The sequence below is a fragment of the Trichophyton benhamiae genome, assembly GCF_000151125.1.
Source record: "Trichophyton benhamiae CBS 112371 chromosome Unknown contig01356.0, whole genome shotgun sequence".
Lineage (NCBI taxonomy): Eukaryota > Fungi > Ascomycota > Eurotiomycetes > Onygenales > Arthrodermataceae > Trichophyton > Trichophyton benhamiae.
Genome location: NW_003315100.1, coordinates 224,092 through 239,886, shown reverse-complemented (window position 1 = coordinate 239,886; position 15,795 = coordinate 224,092). Strand labels below are relative to the sequence as shown.

Here is a 15,795-nt window from a genome sequence, read left to right as displayed (position 1 = left end):
GAGAAAAGGAGGCAGGATGCATATATGTATATATAGCCCAAGCAAGCGAGTAAAGCTTTTGGTAGATATATACTGCACGGACCTGGGGGGAAGAAATAAGTATCAACCTTTATGTTAAAGGCGGTTTGACGACCGGAGATTCCAGTATTATAAGCCTGGGGTGAAGTTTCAAGCCCACTGGGTAGAGGTTATGTTCTCTTTTTCTTATAAGCAGTTGCCAATAGCACATGGAAACTGCAAGTAAAAGAAATCAAAATAACATAAACGATATGCAAATAATATTACACCTTTGCATATATTTTGCAAAGACGAATTTAGACCTAAAGATGCTGAAGCTCCTGGCCCCCCACCTCGCGGACTTCCCTACTTGCTGAACCCGAACCGAAATAGTGACGTTACATGCACGTTTCCAGTGATTCAGGTTCATGATAACCCCAATCTGGAGGCCCGGGCCGCATTATGAGAGCGGATGGGAAGAGACCTCCCACGCTCTATTCCCAAAACTGGGGCCAACAGGAGGGAGAAACGGGCCCTAGTGCAAAATCTTTGACCGGTATTCCATATTTGGAAGAGGTTAGAGATTTCCAGGGTCCGGTCGTAACTCTTTTGGACTTGGTATACATGATCCCTGGAGCGAGGGCCAAGGGTAGTGATCCCACAGGCCAGCAGAATCAGTAATACCGGGGGCGTCTGAGAGCCCAAGAGGAGCTTGTGCACCCACCAGGTGCATCACAGACAACTTGATCCGAGCCAGCTTGCTGCATTGACCGTATACAGAGCAGTCTTGGGAAGAAGGCGGTCCGGGACAATGTAAATCGCTACCAGATATAAATATTTTCTGGCCCCCTTTGCTAAGGGAAAAAGCAAATACAGACAGTAAAAGCAAGACGAGTCAAGGATGTTTTGTACCTCCTTTGTCATGGTGGGCCCAGCACTCGAGGCTGGATATGTTCTCTTTTTGCTCGCCTTTTCTTTTTTTTCGGCTTCTCGTTCTGCTTCTTCGTCTTGCTTTTTCCAAGATCCCTTGCCTGGGCTCTCGGGGGTTCCTGTTGGTAGGGTTGGTCGAGCTGAACGAGCTTGGTCCATTCCCTGATACCCCGGTCCATAGTTGTGGGATGGGATGTTCTGGTTAGCGGTAGACGCTTGTAGCCGTCCAGGGTCCTGGACATCTGATTGCATAACGGCGCAGCTACGCCGTCTCGAGAACTGCATCTGCGCATGGCTCGAGGGAGTACTCCGTATAGGTGGATAAAATGGAAAAGTGAAAAATATAAATCCCCCTTTCTAAAAAAAAAAAAAAAAAAAAAAAGACGCTGATTGACTGACCGCATTAGATAGCGAGCTTCCCATGTGTGATTCGTCTTCTTGTCTGCGCCATCCACGTTTCAGACACATGGTCAATCTGAGCCAACAGGTCCGGGTTGCACCATGGCAAATAAGTAAATATGGCGGTTTTAAGTGGCGTAGAGCGCGCCTTCGAGGTACGATTGGGCGCGGTCGAGAATCCCAGGGCAAACAAGCGTGGTGCGGAAGGGTGAATGACCGCTTCTCCGTGACAGAGGATGAGGGTTCAAAGGGATCACCAAGGACAAGGCAGTGGGATCTCTAGTCTGGCACTCGGCCCCCAAACTCGAGCAAGGGCCATCTTGGTGCTGGTGGGCTAGCTGATGTTGAAGCTGAGCATCAGCCCTGTCTGCTCACTAACCTCGCTCCGTCATGTATGCATATATACTCTGTACACGTCAACGTATATATGTAGGGAGCGGAATCGTCGACGGTACCTCTGCTCTCGTCCCTGTAGCATCCAGGTCGCTTCTCGCGGACCGAACGGTTGAAAGGCCAGTCGAACGGGCAGGGAGCACAGAAGTGCCTACAAGAGACTGTGCAACGGAGGCGTTTTTGGCGAAGACCCCATCAGCACTCCGTACAGAACACCCTTTTGCCTTCGTCCAATATCTCGGCAACAGAAATCAGATGGATATTCAACTTTAGCGAGTCTCGGATTGAGGCGTCCTTTAAAGACACGATGGATGACCCGTCTTTGTTTTTTTGAGGTTGTTTTCTTTTCTCTTGCCCATCTCTTAGTCCCTCTCCTTCATCCGCGCCCAATAGACGATATCAGATACACCCCCTGATTTTAAACGCGGCCAAAGATATTAAGCAAGGACGAGAGAGCCGACTCGAGCTGTCTAAGCCCAGTTTCATCACGAGAATGTCCCGTAGCAAATATTCTCTCGGCCCTCGGCTCCATGGCTGCCGGCTGCCTGTTTGCCTGTCTCGCCGGCTGTTGACGAGGGCATTGCCATCTGGAAAGACACCATGCTTGTATGGATGAGATCCCGCCACTCGACATTCAGCACTGCCCGGACCGGGAGGACGATCCTGTCGCCCAAGACGGCCCATTAGTTAACCGCACGACTCCCTACACTTTCTCATGCAAGCAGCTCGGGGAGACGCCTCCTTTCCGATAGGACTTCACCCATCCCATTCGCGCCTCGTCCATGCCATGTCCCAAAAGTGAAAGTTAATGCGATGTCATTGATCCCCTGCGGCATAACTTCCTGGCTCACGCATAAACGCATGATCATTTGAGCCCTTCCTCATCTCAGGCGGTTGGACAGATTGCTGGCAAATTTTCTCATGCAAAGGCTAGTTGGAATATTCTCCACTGAGAAACGCAGGAACCGGGTAACTTAGTTAACAAGCTTGTCGGCTAGTTAGTTAACTAGTTAAGGGTGTTCGCTGTCTTATACGCGAAGGATGGGGATGCTTGGGGAAACAAATTTCACGGTGTCTCGGTGAAATTAACGTATCTGTTTGGAGAGATGCAATGACACCCTAGGGCGTTTCTTGGATCAGGCGCCGGCGTAAAAGATCAGAGCAATCCCTGGCGAGATGTGGGATCGTTACGCTGTACAGATGTACTTATAAGCATAACTAACTCGGACGGAAGATTTCCAGAACTGATCGTGCAGATGTGGACCCCGAAAAGCTCCAATCCAAGGGCGTCCACAATTATATATATACATGCGTATGTACGGAGGAAGTATGTCGAATTATGCTATGCCAGTGTCTGGTCAGTTATGGGAGGCCGTCTTGGGCGTATATACCCTGGCAATCAATATTTAAATTGGCATGCTTGCAGCCCGGCGTAATCTCAAACCCTTGAACAGCAAGGGTTAGGCACCCCTTCCCAGTGACTGTCTCTCCATATTAAACGTATGAGCTGGCATGGACAAGACGGAGTGACGCGGGAGCCGCATAACTGGGCAAACAAGTCAGTATCATGTCTTTCTCTGTCCTGGGTCCCTTCGAGTGTCTGCTTACTTCCTGGCGGGTAGGGAACAGCGCCGAGATCGAACCGGGTTCAATATATTAACTGCATCAGCGACAGCCGGCAACTTCTCCCGGTCACTAGCTAGTCAATAGTGTGCGGTATCAGACTCGAACACCTTACGGAGTATATGCCACTGTGTTAGGAGGCTCGCTGTGTGGATGTTCCAGGGACGCTCCACAAACCAACAGAGCGGGATGGTAGCGCGCTTCTAGTGCCAATAATAAGTAAAACAACAGCCTAGAGATTGGTCCGGAGAGAAGTAGCTAACTATGGAACAGCCAACAGTTTTATCCCTGTACAGCGTTGATTGACACCATGCGAGTGCTGCTAGCAGGCAAGGCAGGGTCTTCAGGGGCTTCTCTTCCCTTTTTTGTCGGCGCAGTTAGCCTATTACCTGCTCGGATGGTTATACTCCGTACAAGACAAGCCGAGGGTAGAGAGTCATACCTCAACAGGAGCAGGAGTCGCTAGACACCTTCACTTTGACCTAATAAGACGCCTGCCTGATCGTCTGCGTGGGGATCTGCTCGTCGTGTGTACTTTCATGCACTTATATTTAGCACACCATTTAGCCCCCAACCACGGTCAAAGTGCAAAAAAACGAAGACAAATGAGACGTCTTATTTGTCAATCGACCAAGGAATGACATTCCCTGGAGGGATATCTTCGTTTTCCTTTTTCTGTACAAATCGAATGCCTCAGTTACTGTGGTGTGGTTGGGCTATCAATAAGGGTATCAACATGCATGTCTATGTGGCAGTCTTTACGCATAGAGGGTGGTAGTGATCTCTCTTTTCTTGCTGCCGTGCATTTATCCCACCTGTGTACTCCGTACGCATATGTGTATGTAGGTGTCGGCGTCTCCTTGTGTTTTGCATGAACAAAATAGTTAGCTAAATGCTAACAGTTGAGAGCCCCTGAACCGTTGGCTTCCGGCATGACTCCCACTATCCGCTTCCCGTAGACGTTCCAGGAACCGCTTCTTCGATACTCCAGATCACCTCGTGTCTCAAAGGGTTTTTTTCAAAACTAAAAGCTCCAAAAGCGTTGGTATCGGCTCGGCCTCTCTAGTATGTACGATAGTGTTCAAAATACGGCACTGGGGTAGGCAGATGGTAGATGTCTAATGAGTCACCACAGCCGAAGTTACAACATGATAGGGCTGGTTGGCCATGGGACGATGAATGCTGAGGAACGTTGAGTATATATTACTGCAGAGCAGTCCGTAAATACATACAATGAGGGGAATGAAAACTAGTGAAGGGACGGATGTTGCTGATATGCCAGGCAAGCAAACAGGGTATGGTATAAATAACAGATAACAGGTGAAAAGAAGAATAAGACGAATAATAATAAGAAAAGAAAAGAAGACAGGAAATTGTAAAGGACCAGATCCAACGCATTAATCCAGCCAACAAAAACTGTTCAACAGCCATCAATCATGAATGGAATCCTGCCCTTGGAAGTGGCTCAGATCGGGTATTATATTACATGCATGCATGTTGTTAGAGCCCAAGTAAAGGGGAAACAGAAGGAAATCAAAGAAAAGGGGATCAAACGACTGGTGCCGCGCGCGACGGTAAAAGAATATACATGAAAGTAAATATTGAGGACCAAACGGTAGTGGGACTCAAGAGTGAGAATCAGTCCATATAAACCGGATCGCAGAGCCATGGTTTTTTTTCAGGTCGCAAGCCAAGAGAGGAAAAGAAAACAAAATATGGAATGGGAACGGGGCATGTACAATGGAAGTTGAAAAAAAGGCGATAGCCAATAGAGTCCCCTACCTCAAGGGTCGATAGGGTGATCACAGTCCGAAATTGGACGGCTTCCGCCCCCATAGATGCAGGTTATACGAAAAAGGATGTCAAAACGACCGTTATCCGGCCCCATTTCAGGGTATACCAGAACTCAATCGATACTTTTTGCCCGAACAACCGTCCCAATCGGGAGCGTTGAGCAGGCAAAAGCAGAGAGCCTGCAGGCGAAAACCTAGCCCCAGTTGTTGGCCCCAATCCCAATCTGGTAATTGCAGAGTTCTTCGGCACTGACGCGTCAAAGGGTGCCAAAGAGACACAAACAGTCGAGGGGCCTTTATCTGTTGCTTCCAATGTTGAGCCAACTGATATCTGAGCTAAGTATTCCTCTGCTCGCCGAACGGGTATTACGCCCGTAATATGAGGAGGGAGCACGACTTTCAGGATGCATTGGATTCAGATATCGGTCCGGACCCCCAGCATGCGGAGGACCCGGGTTATCGTAGTATACACTGTTCGAGTAGTTACTACTGGGCACCCGAGGCTCTCTCGAAACCCTGCCCCAGCGGTCCACGTCATGGGTGCTGCCAGGGGCACCTGTCGAAAAGGCATCACTCTTTGTGTCCCTTAAATTGTCCCTCCCTGTGTCTCTTCGATCATCATAGAAGTCGTCCGAGTTGATGCTAATCGAGTCGGCACTGGATATCTTGGCAGCCATACCTTGATGCTGTGTGAATGGCCATTTGGGAGGGGTTTCAGTGCTAGGGCTACCACTTGAAACCATTCCTAGGGGTTGTGGTCCGCCAAATCTCAGGGGTGGTACCTCAGCTGATACGTGAGGCCATCCGCTGCCTCTGTAATCTGATTGGTAGTCTGACTTGTAATCCGATTTGGAGTATTTGGAGTCAACAGAGGAGGCACGGGATTTTATCGATCCATTGTCCTTGTCACGCTGGAAGTACTTGCTCCAACCCTCATCCGTCAGCCTATCGTCAGCCTCACTTTGCCTATGATCAACAACTGCCCCAAAAACAGGTTTATTAGTTGAAACTGGAGGATAAACATCACTATCAGGCCGTTCTTCTTGAGTCGTTTCCATAGCCCGAAGTGGGCTTGGACTTTTCTCGGATATAGGCATACCCCTGGTTGGCGGTGGCGCCGGCGGTTGTGGGTTTAAGGATGCCCGGGAATAATCGTCGACTTGACCGGCGACATATGCCCAGGAATCCGTTGAAGGAACGGGACCTCTTGCAATCGGTTGTATTGATCGTGTAAGAGGTTCCACACCAGCGTCCTGGAAGCTGAACCTATCCTTATCATCTGAATTCATGTGCTTTTCCTTAGCATGTTGGCAGTATAAGCTGGTCCGCCGCCTCCATGCAAGGACAAGTAGGATGATTATGATTATAGCCCCGATACCTAAGAGAGTACCCAGGGTGGCACCAATTATGGTTAAGGTACGACCATCTGGAGGAACAACGTCGTCAACTCGGTCGCTGGAGGTAGAGGAAGTTTCTGTTTCGGTTGGGTATGGCGTGAATGTGGGCGCAGAAGTAATCGTGGGCGTTGATGTGCTGCTAATGACGGTCATGGAAGAGGAAGTCATCGTTGAGGAAGAGGCTGAAGAGGTGGTAGAGACAGAAAAGAAATCCTTGATATCCAACCAAGCATTATCATCCTGATTAAAGATGACAATGGGTTCTTCATTGTTTCCACCAGAGATTACTACTCTATTATTATATCCTGGGTCAGCTGCAACGGAAGCTCCAGTACGGGATCCGGTAGGAGCTAAGGTAGAATTATAAGCAGGGTATGAGTCTCGTTTCTGTATAGTCGCATGGACGTGGCCGTGATGCCGGGAATGGATGGACCGCCTGTGAGGAGCGCCCGGTTGGACCAAGTTATCCGTGCGGACAGTGACTGGGGATGCCGCTAAATCAAAAACCTGCAGGGCCATGTTTCCATCTATGTAAGGGTTTGCGATAATGGGGGTATTAGTCGGGTCAGTAATTGGACTCTCCAAAACATGGTCAAACATATGCCATGCATTGTCCTTGAATTCGTAGACTTTGTTATCCCCACTGCCTGCGACAAGTAGTACAGAGTCCTTTCCCCAGGGTAGAAGCACGGGTTTCGTAGATGGCGCGACGGGTCCACCGCGAGACTCGATGTGATATAGATTGGAATTCATAGAGATCATGAACGTTTCCGTGGATGGGGTAGGATTCCCATTCGTAGAGCCGGCGAAAACGAGGATGGACGATTGAGACTCGATGAAGACTGCATCGTGGTCGAGTCTGTTTTTCATATTGTTCCCATCTAGGGGCGGGAATTTCCATTTCTTATCTAAAAACGAGTAGCTCTGAACGCCGAGATAGTCATCCGGACCACCAGTACCGCCGACAACGTAAAAGGCTGGGTTATTCAGGTCTCCATCAGTCGGACCTTTAAAGCAAGATGCTCCGGTCACAGACCTGCCCATTGCTAGCTTGCTCCACTTCGCATTTGGTTCCAGGGCAAGTGACATAAAGCCAGCCGGCGAGTAGACATAGAGGACATTTTGGTGTATGAGGGAACAGTGGTCTTTGAGCTCGAATGGAGGTTTCGGGGACGGCATGACTGTGGGCCGTGTAAAGATCGATAAAGGTCGCCGTTTGATTGATGGCGGCGATAAGGAGAAAAGGGACAAAACCCGTTATATCAACAGCGCCAGCCAGAAAGTCTCTAGAAACATTCTACCGCTAGCTAGAATGGTAGATGTACAAAAAAGTTGAGCGAGGAGTAAGTGTCCTACCAGAGGTACCCCGTACCGCGTCAGACAAACGGACAAATGGCCAGTCGTGGTGCCTGCATCCAGAGAGGACTTCCGCTGGTCTGTCCGTCTGTCTGAGCCTGAGAGACAAGGCAGAGAAAGGTCGATACGATAGACGATAGCTTGTGCTTCTCCAGACAGAAACCCGGGGCTGAATCTGCACTTCACCAAGCGTCACTCCGTTGAACCGAGCTCGAAACTCGCAGCCTCGTCCTCCGTCTCGACAACGGAAATAGAAGACCGATATGATCTGTCCTGCTCGTCGAGAGAAATATTGAACGCACGAAAGAACAGGTCAACGGCTCACAAAGCCAGTAAAACCTGGAAATCAAAAAGGAATGAATGTATACACCAGAAGGTAAAGAAAAAAGAGAAAGGGGAAAAGAACGGCCAACAGCACAGCTTTGCAAGCCGGAGGAGAGGGAAGAAGGAGAAATAGGAGATAGATCTCTGCTCGAAGGATGAAGGGAGGAACGGACGATGAGACCAGGGGCAGAGATGGGATGTCTCATGCCGCGACGCTTATCCCGGTTGCAATGGAGAGCAGCCGTGCCTGAAACCGACGATGGATAATAATACTAATCAAACGCCCGTCCCTGGGCCGTATTGGGGCCGTATCAGGGTGCGTACAGCCGATACACAGACGCCAGGTTGATAATGGCTCTGTCCAACCAGAGCGCAGGAGCAGGGGTACCTCCGGGCCGTAGAGTGGAGCTCTCCTCGATTCTCCGCCAATGGCAGCCTGGAAAGCCCAGGATGGTCCTTTCCCCAAAGCCCCTGCCAAGCCACTCCCGGTAAATTACATACGAGCGCTTTCGTGCTTTTCCCCATATATGCTGGTTTTTGATTTTTCTGGTGATCGATCGCTTGTTTCTTGTATATAAAGGTCGCACTGGGATGGCCAGTTTTTTTGAGTGCCCGGAACTCTGGAGGAAAAGGGGGGAGGGGAGGAGTAGGATACAGAGTATACGCTGCTGATAAATGGTGGATTGTGGATGATAAAGAGAAGAAAAGAGGTCTCTCGTTGTACGGAGTACTGTCTAACTCTGGGTTTGCTGCTGCTGCTGCTGCTGCTGCTCCTTCCACCGGCGTGCCGTGGACAGCAGGTTCGATATCATTGCGGTCGACTCGTCGTCCGCTGGGAAGATATAGTCTATGTACTCTTCGAACCTGTCGTCGTCTACCTTGCGCTTCTTCTTCACCTTTCTGGGCATCTGCTTCTCGATGCTATTAATATCGTCAGGGGATCCGTGAGTGTGTTCAAATGCTTTCCATGCATTGAGGAGTGCGACACGCTAGTTCATTTTGTCAGCAGGTGACCACAAACAGGAGATGATGATGATGATGTAAAAATAGCAAGGTTGGGAACTGACCTCTTCTCTCATGTCCTTCTCCTTCATGACCCGGTTAGCCCGCTCAAAGACCTTCCTAGCTCGGCTCTTCGCTTCCTCAGACACCGGCCGCTCTTCATTGTCATCTTCTTCCTCGTCACCTTCTGGAATATTGATCTCGAACCGAGCATAGTTGATCCAGACCTTGACATGGTCGGTCTTCTTGAGTAGTCGCTCATACAGATTCCTGGTGCGCTCGTACTCTTCCTCGTACTCCTCGAAGTCAATGTACGCCTTCCAAAGTAATTCCGGCATGTCAAGTGCCGTCTGGTTTATACCTAACTCATAAATAGCTCTAGCACGCTCCACATCATCTAGACCCCTTTCTAGCTCGGCAAACTTGATCCATGATTCACTTTGAGATGGATTCCACTGGATCTGTTTCTCGAATAGCTTTCGGCATCGGGAAAACTCAAACAACTTCCGCTCAATATCGATGTAACCCCTAAAGAGCTTGTCCTTAGGGCACATTCCGATGGCTTGTCCTAGTGTCTTCCGTGCTAGCACTAGGTCAAGCTGCCGAATCTCGAACTCAGCTTTCAGGAGCCATATCTTTGCAAACGTAAACTTCTTGTGCGGGATCAGTTTCAGGCATTCTGTGTATATCTGCCGCGCACGCTCGGCATCTCCATTCTCCATCTCCTCCCATACAGCGTAGAAGATCCAGAGGTAGATGTAACGCCGCCAATGCCGCTTTTCCTGTGATGGTGGTATCTGAGCAATTGCTCTTTCATATGTGTCTCGAATCCGGTCTACGTCGCCGGATGTCTCCTCGAGCCGTGTGAGGTCAAACCATAGATCATAGTTCTTTGGGTTTTCTTTGATCTGTTCTTCATACTGGACTCTCCGCTTAGATAGGATCACGTCTTCAACCCCTACGCGGTCGCCAAATTGCTTTTCAAACACGGTGTAGGCACTCTGTAGAGCAGCAGACTTGGAGCGGGGCAATCTGTCGAGAGCAAACTTGTATATTGCTCGGGCACGCTCGTACTCTTTCAATTTCGTCTCATACCGCGCGTAGGCGATAAATAGTTTCTCGTCCATGAAGTCGGTGCCAAGAGTCTCAATCGCAGTGCCATACACCTCCCTGACCAAATCACTAGTGGAGTTCTCCTCCTCGAACCGTGCCCATTTTATCCAATTCTTCGTTTCCGGATGAACGGTAATGAATCTCTGGAAAATAGCTCTGGCACGGTCCAGCTCATTGTACCGCTTCTCCAGCTTGATGTATGCATGCCAGGCCCCCTCATCTGGTTCCCACGACATCCACCGTTCAAAGACCTGTCGAGTGCCCGCAATATTGCCTAGCATTTCCTCCATGTACACGTATTTATACCACAGCTTGTCCACACGCGGCAGGATCGTAACAGCACGGTCAAACAGGTTTCTGGCATGGTTGATATTACGGTTCTTCATCTCCGCCTCTGCATATCGTATCCATAACACAACGGATGTAGAATCGACGTCCAAGGCACGTTCAAATATCGACCGAGCACGGCGGAATTCCTTCTGCTCAAGCTCCCATTGCGCGTATCTCATCCAGTTGTTCATGTTAATCCTGTTGCGGCGGACATAGTCTTCGAATTCCTTCCGTTTCCGGCCTTGGTATTCATGGAGTTCCTCTAGATCGGCAAACCGCTGTGTAGGAGCTTGCAGCGAGGGTTCCTGACGGTCGACAGCTTCGCGGAGGAGCTGTTCAGCAGAGATCTGCTGCGGCGCCGGGGCCTTGTTCTTGACCCTCGGAGGGCCTCGTGTGGAATCCATGGTCAGCAGCTCAGGGAGCAACGGCGCTAAATATTGTCTGCAATGCAAATCTGAGCTTCTTTCGCTCTTGTCAATGGCTGTAGATGTGGTTGTTGTTGCTGTCAAGATATCAAGATATAAAAAAACCGAAAGCTTCAAAAGTTCCATCACGCCAAGACTTTTCCTCTTTGGTCTCTACAGTCCGCCGTTTAAGTTGCCCAAGTCAACTTCATCATCTCACAAGAAACTTATTATAACTTGAACTTCTCCTTGCCACGAACATCGTACCAGCCGCTTTCACTCTTCTGCCGTCAATATACTGCTGCAGACAGCTCCAGGACACGATGGCGACCCTAGCAGATGAGCTGATGAACGATTTCGAGGACTCCGGCAGTGAAGGTGGCCTCGACGATGCGCATCTCAAGGATCAAGATGACCGCGATGAAGATGCTAGAGATACATCTATGTTGCCAGACAGCGTAGATGAGGCTGATGAGAACGATGAAGGACAGGAGAAGATTGAGAAAACCCAGTTCAAGGGAGTTTCTGATGTTCGGAGCGTAGCATGGCTCATGGAGACCCTGCGGCCTATTCTCGAGGTATGAACTTAACGGCCCTTGCTCTGTACAAGACGACTTATGCTAACACACACACCTTTAGAAAATTGCCCATTATAAGCAGTTACCTGGACGGGAAGAGGCAAGAACTGGCTCAGTGGAAGATGATGAGGAATACCATCTCCTGACACAGTCCAACTCACTTTCAACATCGATCGATAACGAGATCACACTCGTACACAAATTCATCAGAGACCACTATTCGTCACGTTTCCCAGAGTTAGAAACATTGATTTCAAATCCGATAGACTACGCAAAGACTGTCGCCATCCTGAAGAATGGGCCGTTCGACGATATCAAGGCTATGGCATCGTCGACAGATAACCTGGTCGGACAGACGCTGCGAGCTATCCTTGACGGCCCTTCGTTGATGACTGTTGCTGTAGAAGGAACTACTACACGGGGTAGCCCGTTACCTGCCCAGGAGCTGGAGTGTGTCTTGCGAGCTTGCGAGATGATGTTTTCACTAGAGAAAGCGAAGACGGTACTTACGGAATACGTGCAGTCAAGGATGACGATGTTTGCTCCGAACCTGACGGCGCTGGTAGGGTCGTTGACTGCGGCACAACTGCTTAATTACGCAGGTGGATTGACGGGACTGGCCAAGATGCCTTCCTGCAATATATCACCACTTGGCTCTAAAAAGCAAGCTCAATCTGGGTTTGCAACCAATGTTGGAATACGGCATCAAGGTTTCCTCTATCACTCACCTATCATCCAGGACATACCGAATGACTACAAGATCCAGGCGATGCGTATAGTTTCAGCTAAAGTGGTGCTTGCAGCTCGTGTGGACAGGGTCCACAGTAGTCGAGATGGTTCGACTGGAGAACAGCTAAAGCAAGCCTGCCTGGAACGGCTGGACAAACTTACTGAGCCTCCACCAAACAAAGGCACTCGTGCTTTGCCTGCGCCAGATGACAAACCTTCAAGGAAAAGAGGCGGTCGAAGAGCGAGAAAGGCCAAAGAAGCCACTGCAATGACTGATCTACGCAAAGCCCAGAACCGACTAGCATTTGGTAAGGAAGAGAAAGAAGTAGGTTACGGAACAGGAGAAAGCACCAAGGGCCTCGGTATGCTCGGACAGGAGAACCAAGGGCGAATTCGTGCCACACAGATCGATCCACGAACAAAGGCCAAACTCAGCAAGTCGAACAAGGGCTGGGGAACAGCCACACCCGCACCGGGCCACGCATCCTCTCTCCACCGACTCGGTAACGCCCCTGGGAACGCATCGGTGTTGAACGCACAAGGTCTCCGTACCACAGGCGTCGGCCCTATTGCAGGCTCCGGGACAGCTAGTAGTATCGCCTTCACACCCTTCCAGGGCCTCGAGTTGGTTGACCCTAAGGCCCAGGCAGAGCTCAAGAGGAAACGGGCAGCAGAGGAGGACCGATGGTTCAAGAGTGGGACGTTCACGCAGGTGGGAAACCAGTCGAGCACGGCATCCGATTCGGGGACGTTCAAAGTCCCTCGTTTACCGACCAGCAAGACTGCATCGGGAGGATCTATGGCACCTCCTCCGAAGCCTCAGTGAAAGTCAAGATGCAACTTTTCTAAACATGAACCAAAAAAAATATCGAACCATCTGACCCATCTTACAGGTCCAACCGCTATCTCACGACTCGGAGAAGAGACTGAATGACTAGCACCGGTAAGTAGCCGAGCTATGTGATCCTCTTCCTCGTTCTTCTGTGCGTCTTCAGTGTGAATGCTGCCTATCCCCGACCATAACAGGTTCTACGAGCACCAGAGAGCCTCGAAACCCCCGACTCGCAGTACTACGCTTTTGCCAGACCGCTACCCAAGTCGGAGGATGCGCTGAACTCTTGCTGTCAGCCGTGATCTATGCGAGCATCCAAGGGTCCGATTGGATACGAAGCCGCAAGGGTTGTCTCAGCTTCCACCTCAACAGCATCTGTACTACTGCCCTGCCCAAGTCTACCTATTAGACTATGTATGATAACGACAGTATCTCATCAACGACGTCTTCTTCTTCTTCTTCTTTCTTGCTCATCTTTTCTCGATATATCAAATATCAAATATCAAGACTCAAACAATATCCTTTCCGCAGACGCTGGTTTACCCCTGGAGGAGAACCAAGCGGAAAAACATCGGCCCGCTTCCTTCCCGCGCCAACTTTTTCCCCCACTTCGGAGACTTTGATAAATTGACCAGAAAAGCGTTCGAAGCCGACTTTCTCTTCTTCTTCTTCTTCCTCCTCTTCCTCCTCCTCTTCACCTTGATATCTCCATCTCCATCTTCATCTCTGCTTCTCCAGCTTCATCAGCTTCATCGTCTTTATCGGTATCTTCACCGTCTTTGAGTCTCCAGGTTTATCCATCTCCTAGAACCCCACCATGGCTGCTCCCGCTACCAAGTTCAAGGTCGCCGACATCGTAAGGAATCTTCTGTCGACACCTGTTCTACCGTAATATTTGAGAGATTCCATGGCTAATTGACACGCGTAGTCCCTCGCTGCCTTCGGGCGCCGCGAGATCGAGATCGCCGAGATCGAGATGCCTGGCTTGATGGCCATCCGCAAGAAGTACGCCGCAGACGCCCCATTGAAGGGTGCCAGAATCGCTGGATGTCTTCACATGAGTACGTCTGTCTGCTGAGACGGCGAGAGTCCCGATTATGACGGTGTATGGCTGACAATTTTGTAGCCATTCAGACTGCCGTGCTCATTGAGACCCTCACTGCCCTCGGTGCTGAGGTTACCTGGTCCAGCTGCAACATCTTCTCCACCCAGGACCATGCTGCTGCTGCCATTGCTGCCTCTGGTACCCCAGTGTAAGTGAGCCTTCAATTGGCATTTTTCTTGACTCCCGGCTCTTCTGACATCCGAGTGTATAGCTTCGCCTGGAAGGGTGAGACCGAGGAAGAGTACGAGTGGTGCCTTGAGCAGCAATTGATTGCCTTCAAGGACGGAAAGAAGCTCAACCTCATCCTTGACGACGGTGGTGACTTGACCTCCCTCGTCCACAAGAAGTACCCAGAGATGCTCAAGGACTGCTATGGTGTCTCTGAGGAGACCACCACCGGTGTCCACCACCTCTACAAGATGATGAAGAGCGGTGAGCTCCTCGTCCCCGCCGTCAACGTTAACGACTCCGTCACCAAGTCCAAGTTCGACAACCTCTACGGATGCAGAGAATCCCTCATCGACGGAATCAAGCGTGCCACCGATGTCATGATTGCCGGTAAGATCGCCGTCGTTGCTGGTTACGGTGACGTCGGCAAGGGTTGCGCCGAGGCCCTCCGCAGCATGGGTGCTGCCGTCATTGTCACCGAAATCGACCCCATCAACGCTCTCCAGGCCGCCGTTGCCGGTTACCAGGTCCTCACCATGGAGGAGGCTGCCCCCAAGGGCCAGATCTTCGTCACCACCACTGGTTGCCGTGACATCCTTACCGGCGAGCACTTCAACGTCATGAAGAACGATGCCATTGTCTGCAGTAAGTAGTCCTTGCATGTTCAATATGTATATATGCAACTGTGTGCATTGCTAACAATACCTAGACATCGGTCACTTCGACATTGAGATCGACGTTGCCTGGCTCAAGGCCAACGCCAAGTCCGTCCAGAACATCAAGCCACAGGTCGACCGCTACCTCATGCCATCCGGCAACCACATCATCCTTCTCGCTGAGGGACGATTGGTCAACCTTGGCTGTGCTACCGGCCACTCCTCCTTCGTTATGTCCTGCTCTTTCTCCAACCAAGTCCTCGCCCAGATTCTTCTCTTCAAGTGCAACGACCCCGAGTTCGGCAAGAAGTACGTTGAGTTCGGTGCCACCGGCAAGCGTGACATCGGTGTCTACGTCCTTCCCAAGATCCTCGACGAGCAGGTCGCTTTCCTCCACCTCGAGCACGTCAACGCTAAGCTCTCCAAGCTCACCCCCAAGCAAGCCGAATACCTCGGCCTCGACGTTGAGGGTCCCTTCAAGAGCGACATGTAAGTGAAATTCCTTATGTTTCTCCCCCCTGAAAATCAATCAAAAACTCTCAATGCTAACCAATTGACTGCCTACAGCTACCGCTATTAAGTTATTGAAACGTGAACATGGGAGCGTGCTTTTTTTGCTTGGTTTAGCTGATTTCTTTTTCTTCTTTTCCTACTCCGTTTATTCAA

The 15,795-nt window shown here is 50.2% G+C and overlaps 6 protein-coding genes across 6 annotated transcripts; 3 read left to right on the top strand and 3 right to left on the bottom strand.

The window, feature by feature from the left end:
* Positions 1-729: 729 nt before the first annotated feature.
* Positions 730-1,179, bottom strand: ARB_00464 (uncharacterized protein; the record flags this gene model as incomplete). The annotated part of the gene is made up of 1 exon (XM_003013233.1): positions 730-1,179. The coding sequence occupies one exon, from the start codon at positions 1,177-1,179 to the stop codon at positions 730-732; it is 450 nt and encodes a 149-aa protein (XP_003013279.1).
* A 4,252-nt stretch (positions 1,180-5,431) lies between these two features.
* Positions 5,432-7,711, bottom strand: ARB_00463 (uncharacterized protein; the record flags this gene model as incomplete). Its single annotated transcript, XM_003013232.1, has 1 exon — positions 5,432-7,711. One exon carries the CDS (start codon positions 7,709-7,711, stop codon positions 5,432-5,434), a length of 2,280 nt encoding a protein of 759 aa, XP_003013278.1.
* A 1,235-nt stretch (positions 7,712-8,946) lies between these two features.
* ARB_00462 (uncharacterized protein) lies at positions 8,947-11,208 on the bottom strand (the record flags this gene model as incomplete). The annotated part of the gene is made up of 2 exons (XM_003013231.1): positions 8,947-9,201; positions 9,280-11,208. 2 exons carry the CDS (start codon positions 11,206-11,208, stop codon positions 8,947-8,949), a joined length of 2,184 nt encoding a protein of 727 aa, XP_003013277.1.
* A 176-nt stretch (positions 11,209-11,384) lies between these two features.
* On the top strand, positions 11,385-13,194 carry ARB_00461 (uncharacterized protein; the record flags this gene model as incomplete). Its single annotated transcript, XM_003013230.1, has 2 exons — positions 11,385-11,639; positions 11,701-13,194. The coding sequence occupies 2 exons, from the start codon at positions 11,385-11,387 to the stop codon at positions 13,192-13,194; spliced, it is 1,749 nt and encodes a 582-aa protein (XP_003013276.1).
* Positions 13,195-13,505: 311 nt separating this feature from the next.
* ARB_00460 (uncharacterized protein) lies at positions 13,506-13,983 on the top strand (the record flags this gene model as incomplete). The annotated part of the gene is made up of 2 exons (XM_003013229.1): positions 13,506-13,577; positions 13,630-13,983. 2 exons carry the CDS (start codon positions 13,506-13,508, stop codon positions 13,981-13,983), a joined length of 426 nt encoding a protein of 141 aa, XP_003013275.1.
* Positions 13,984-14,176: 193 nt separating this feature from the next.
* Positions 14,177-15,622, top strand: ARB_00459 (uncharacterized protein; the record flags this gene model as incomplete). Its single annotated transcript, XM_003013228.1, has 4 exons — positions 14,177-14,261; positions 14,327-14,453; positions 14,517-15,118; positions 15,183-15,622. The coding sequence occupies 4 exons, from the start codon at positions 14,177-14,179 to the stop codon at positions 15,620-15,622; spliced, it is 1,254 nt and encodes a 417-aa protein (XP_003013274.1).
* Positions 15,623-15,795: the final 173 nt, after the last annotated feature.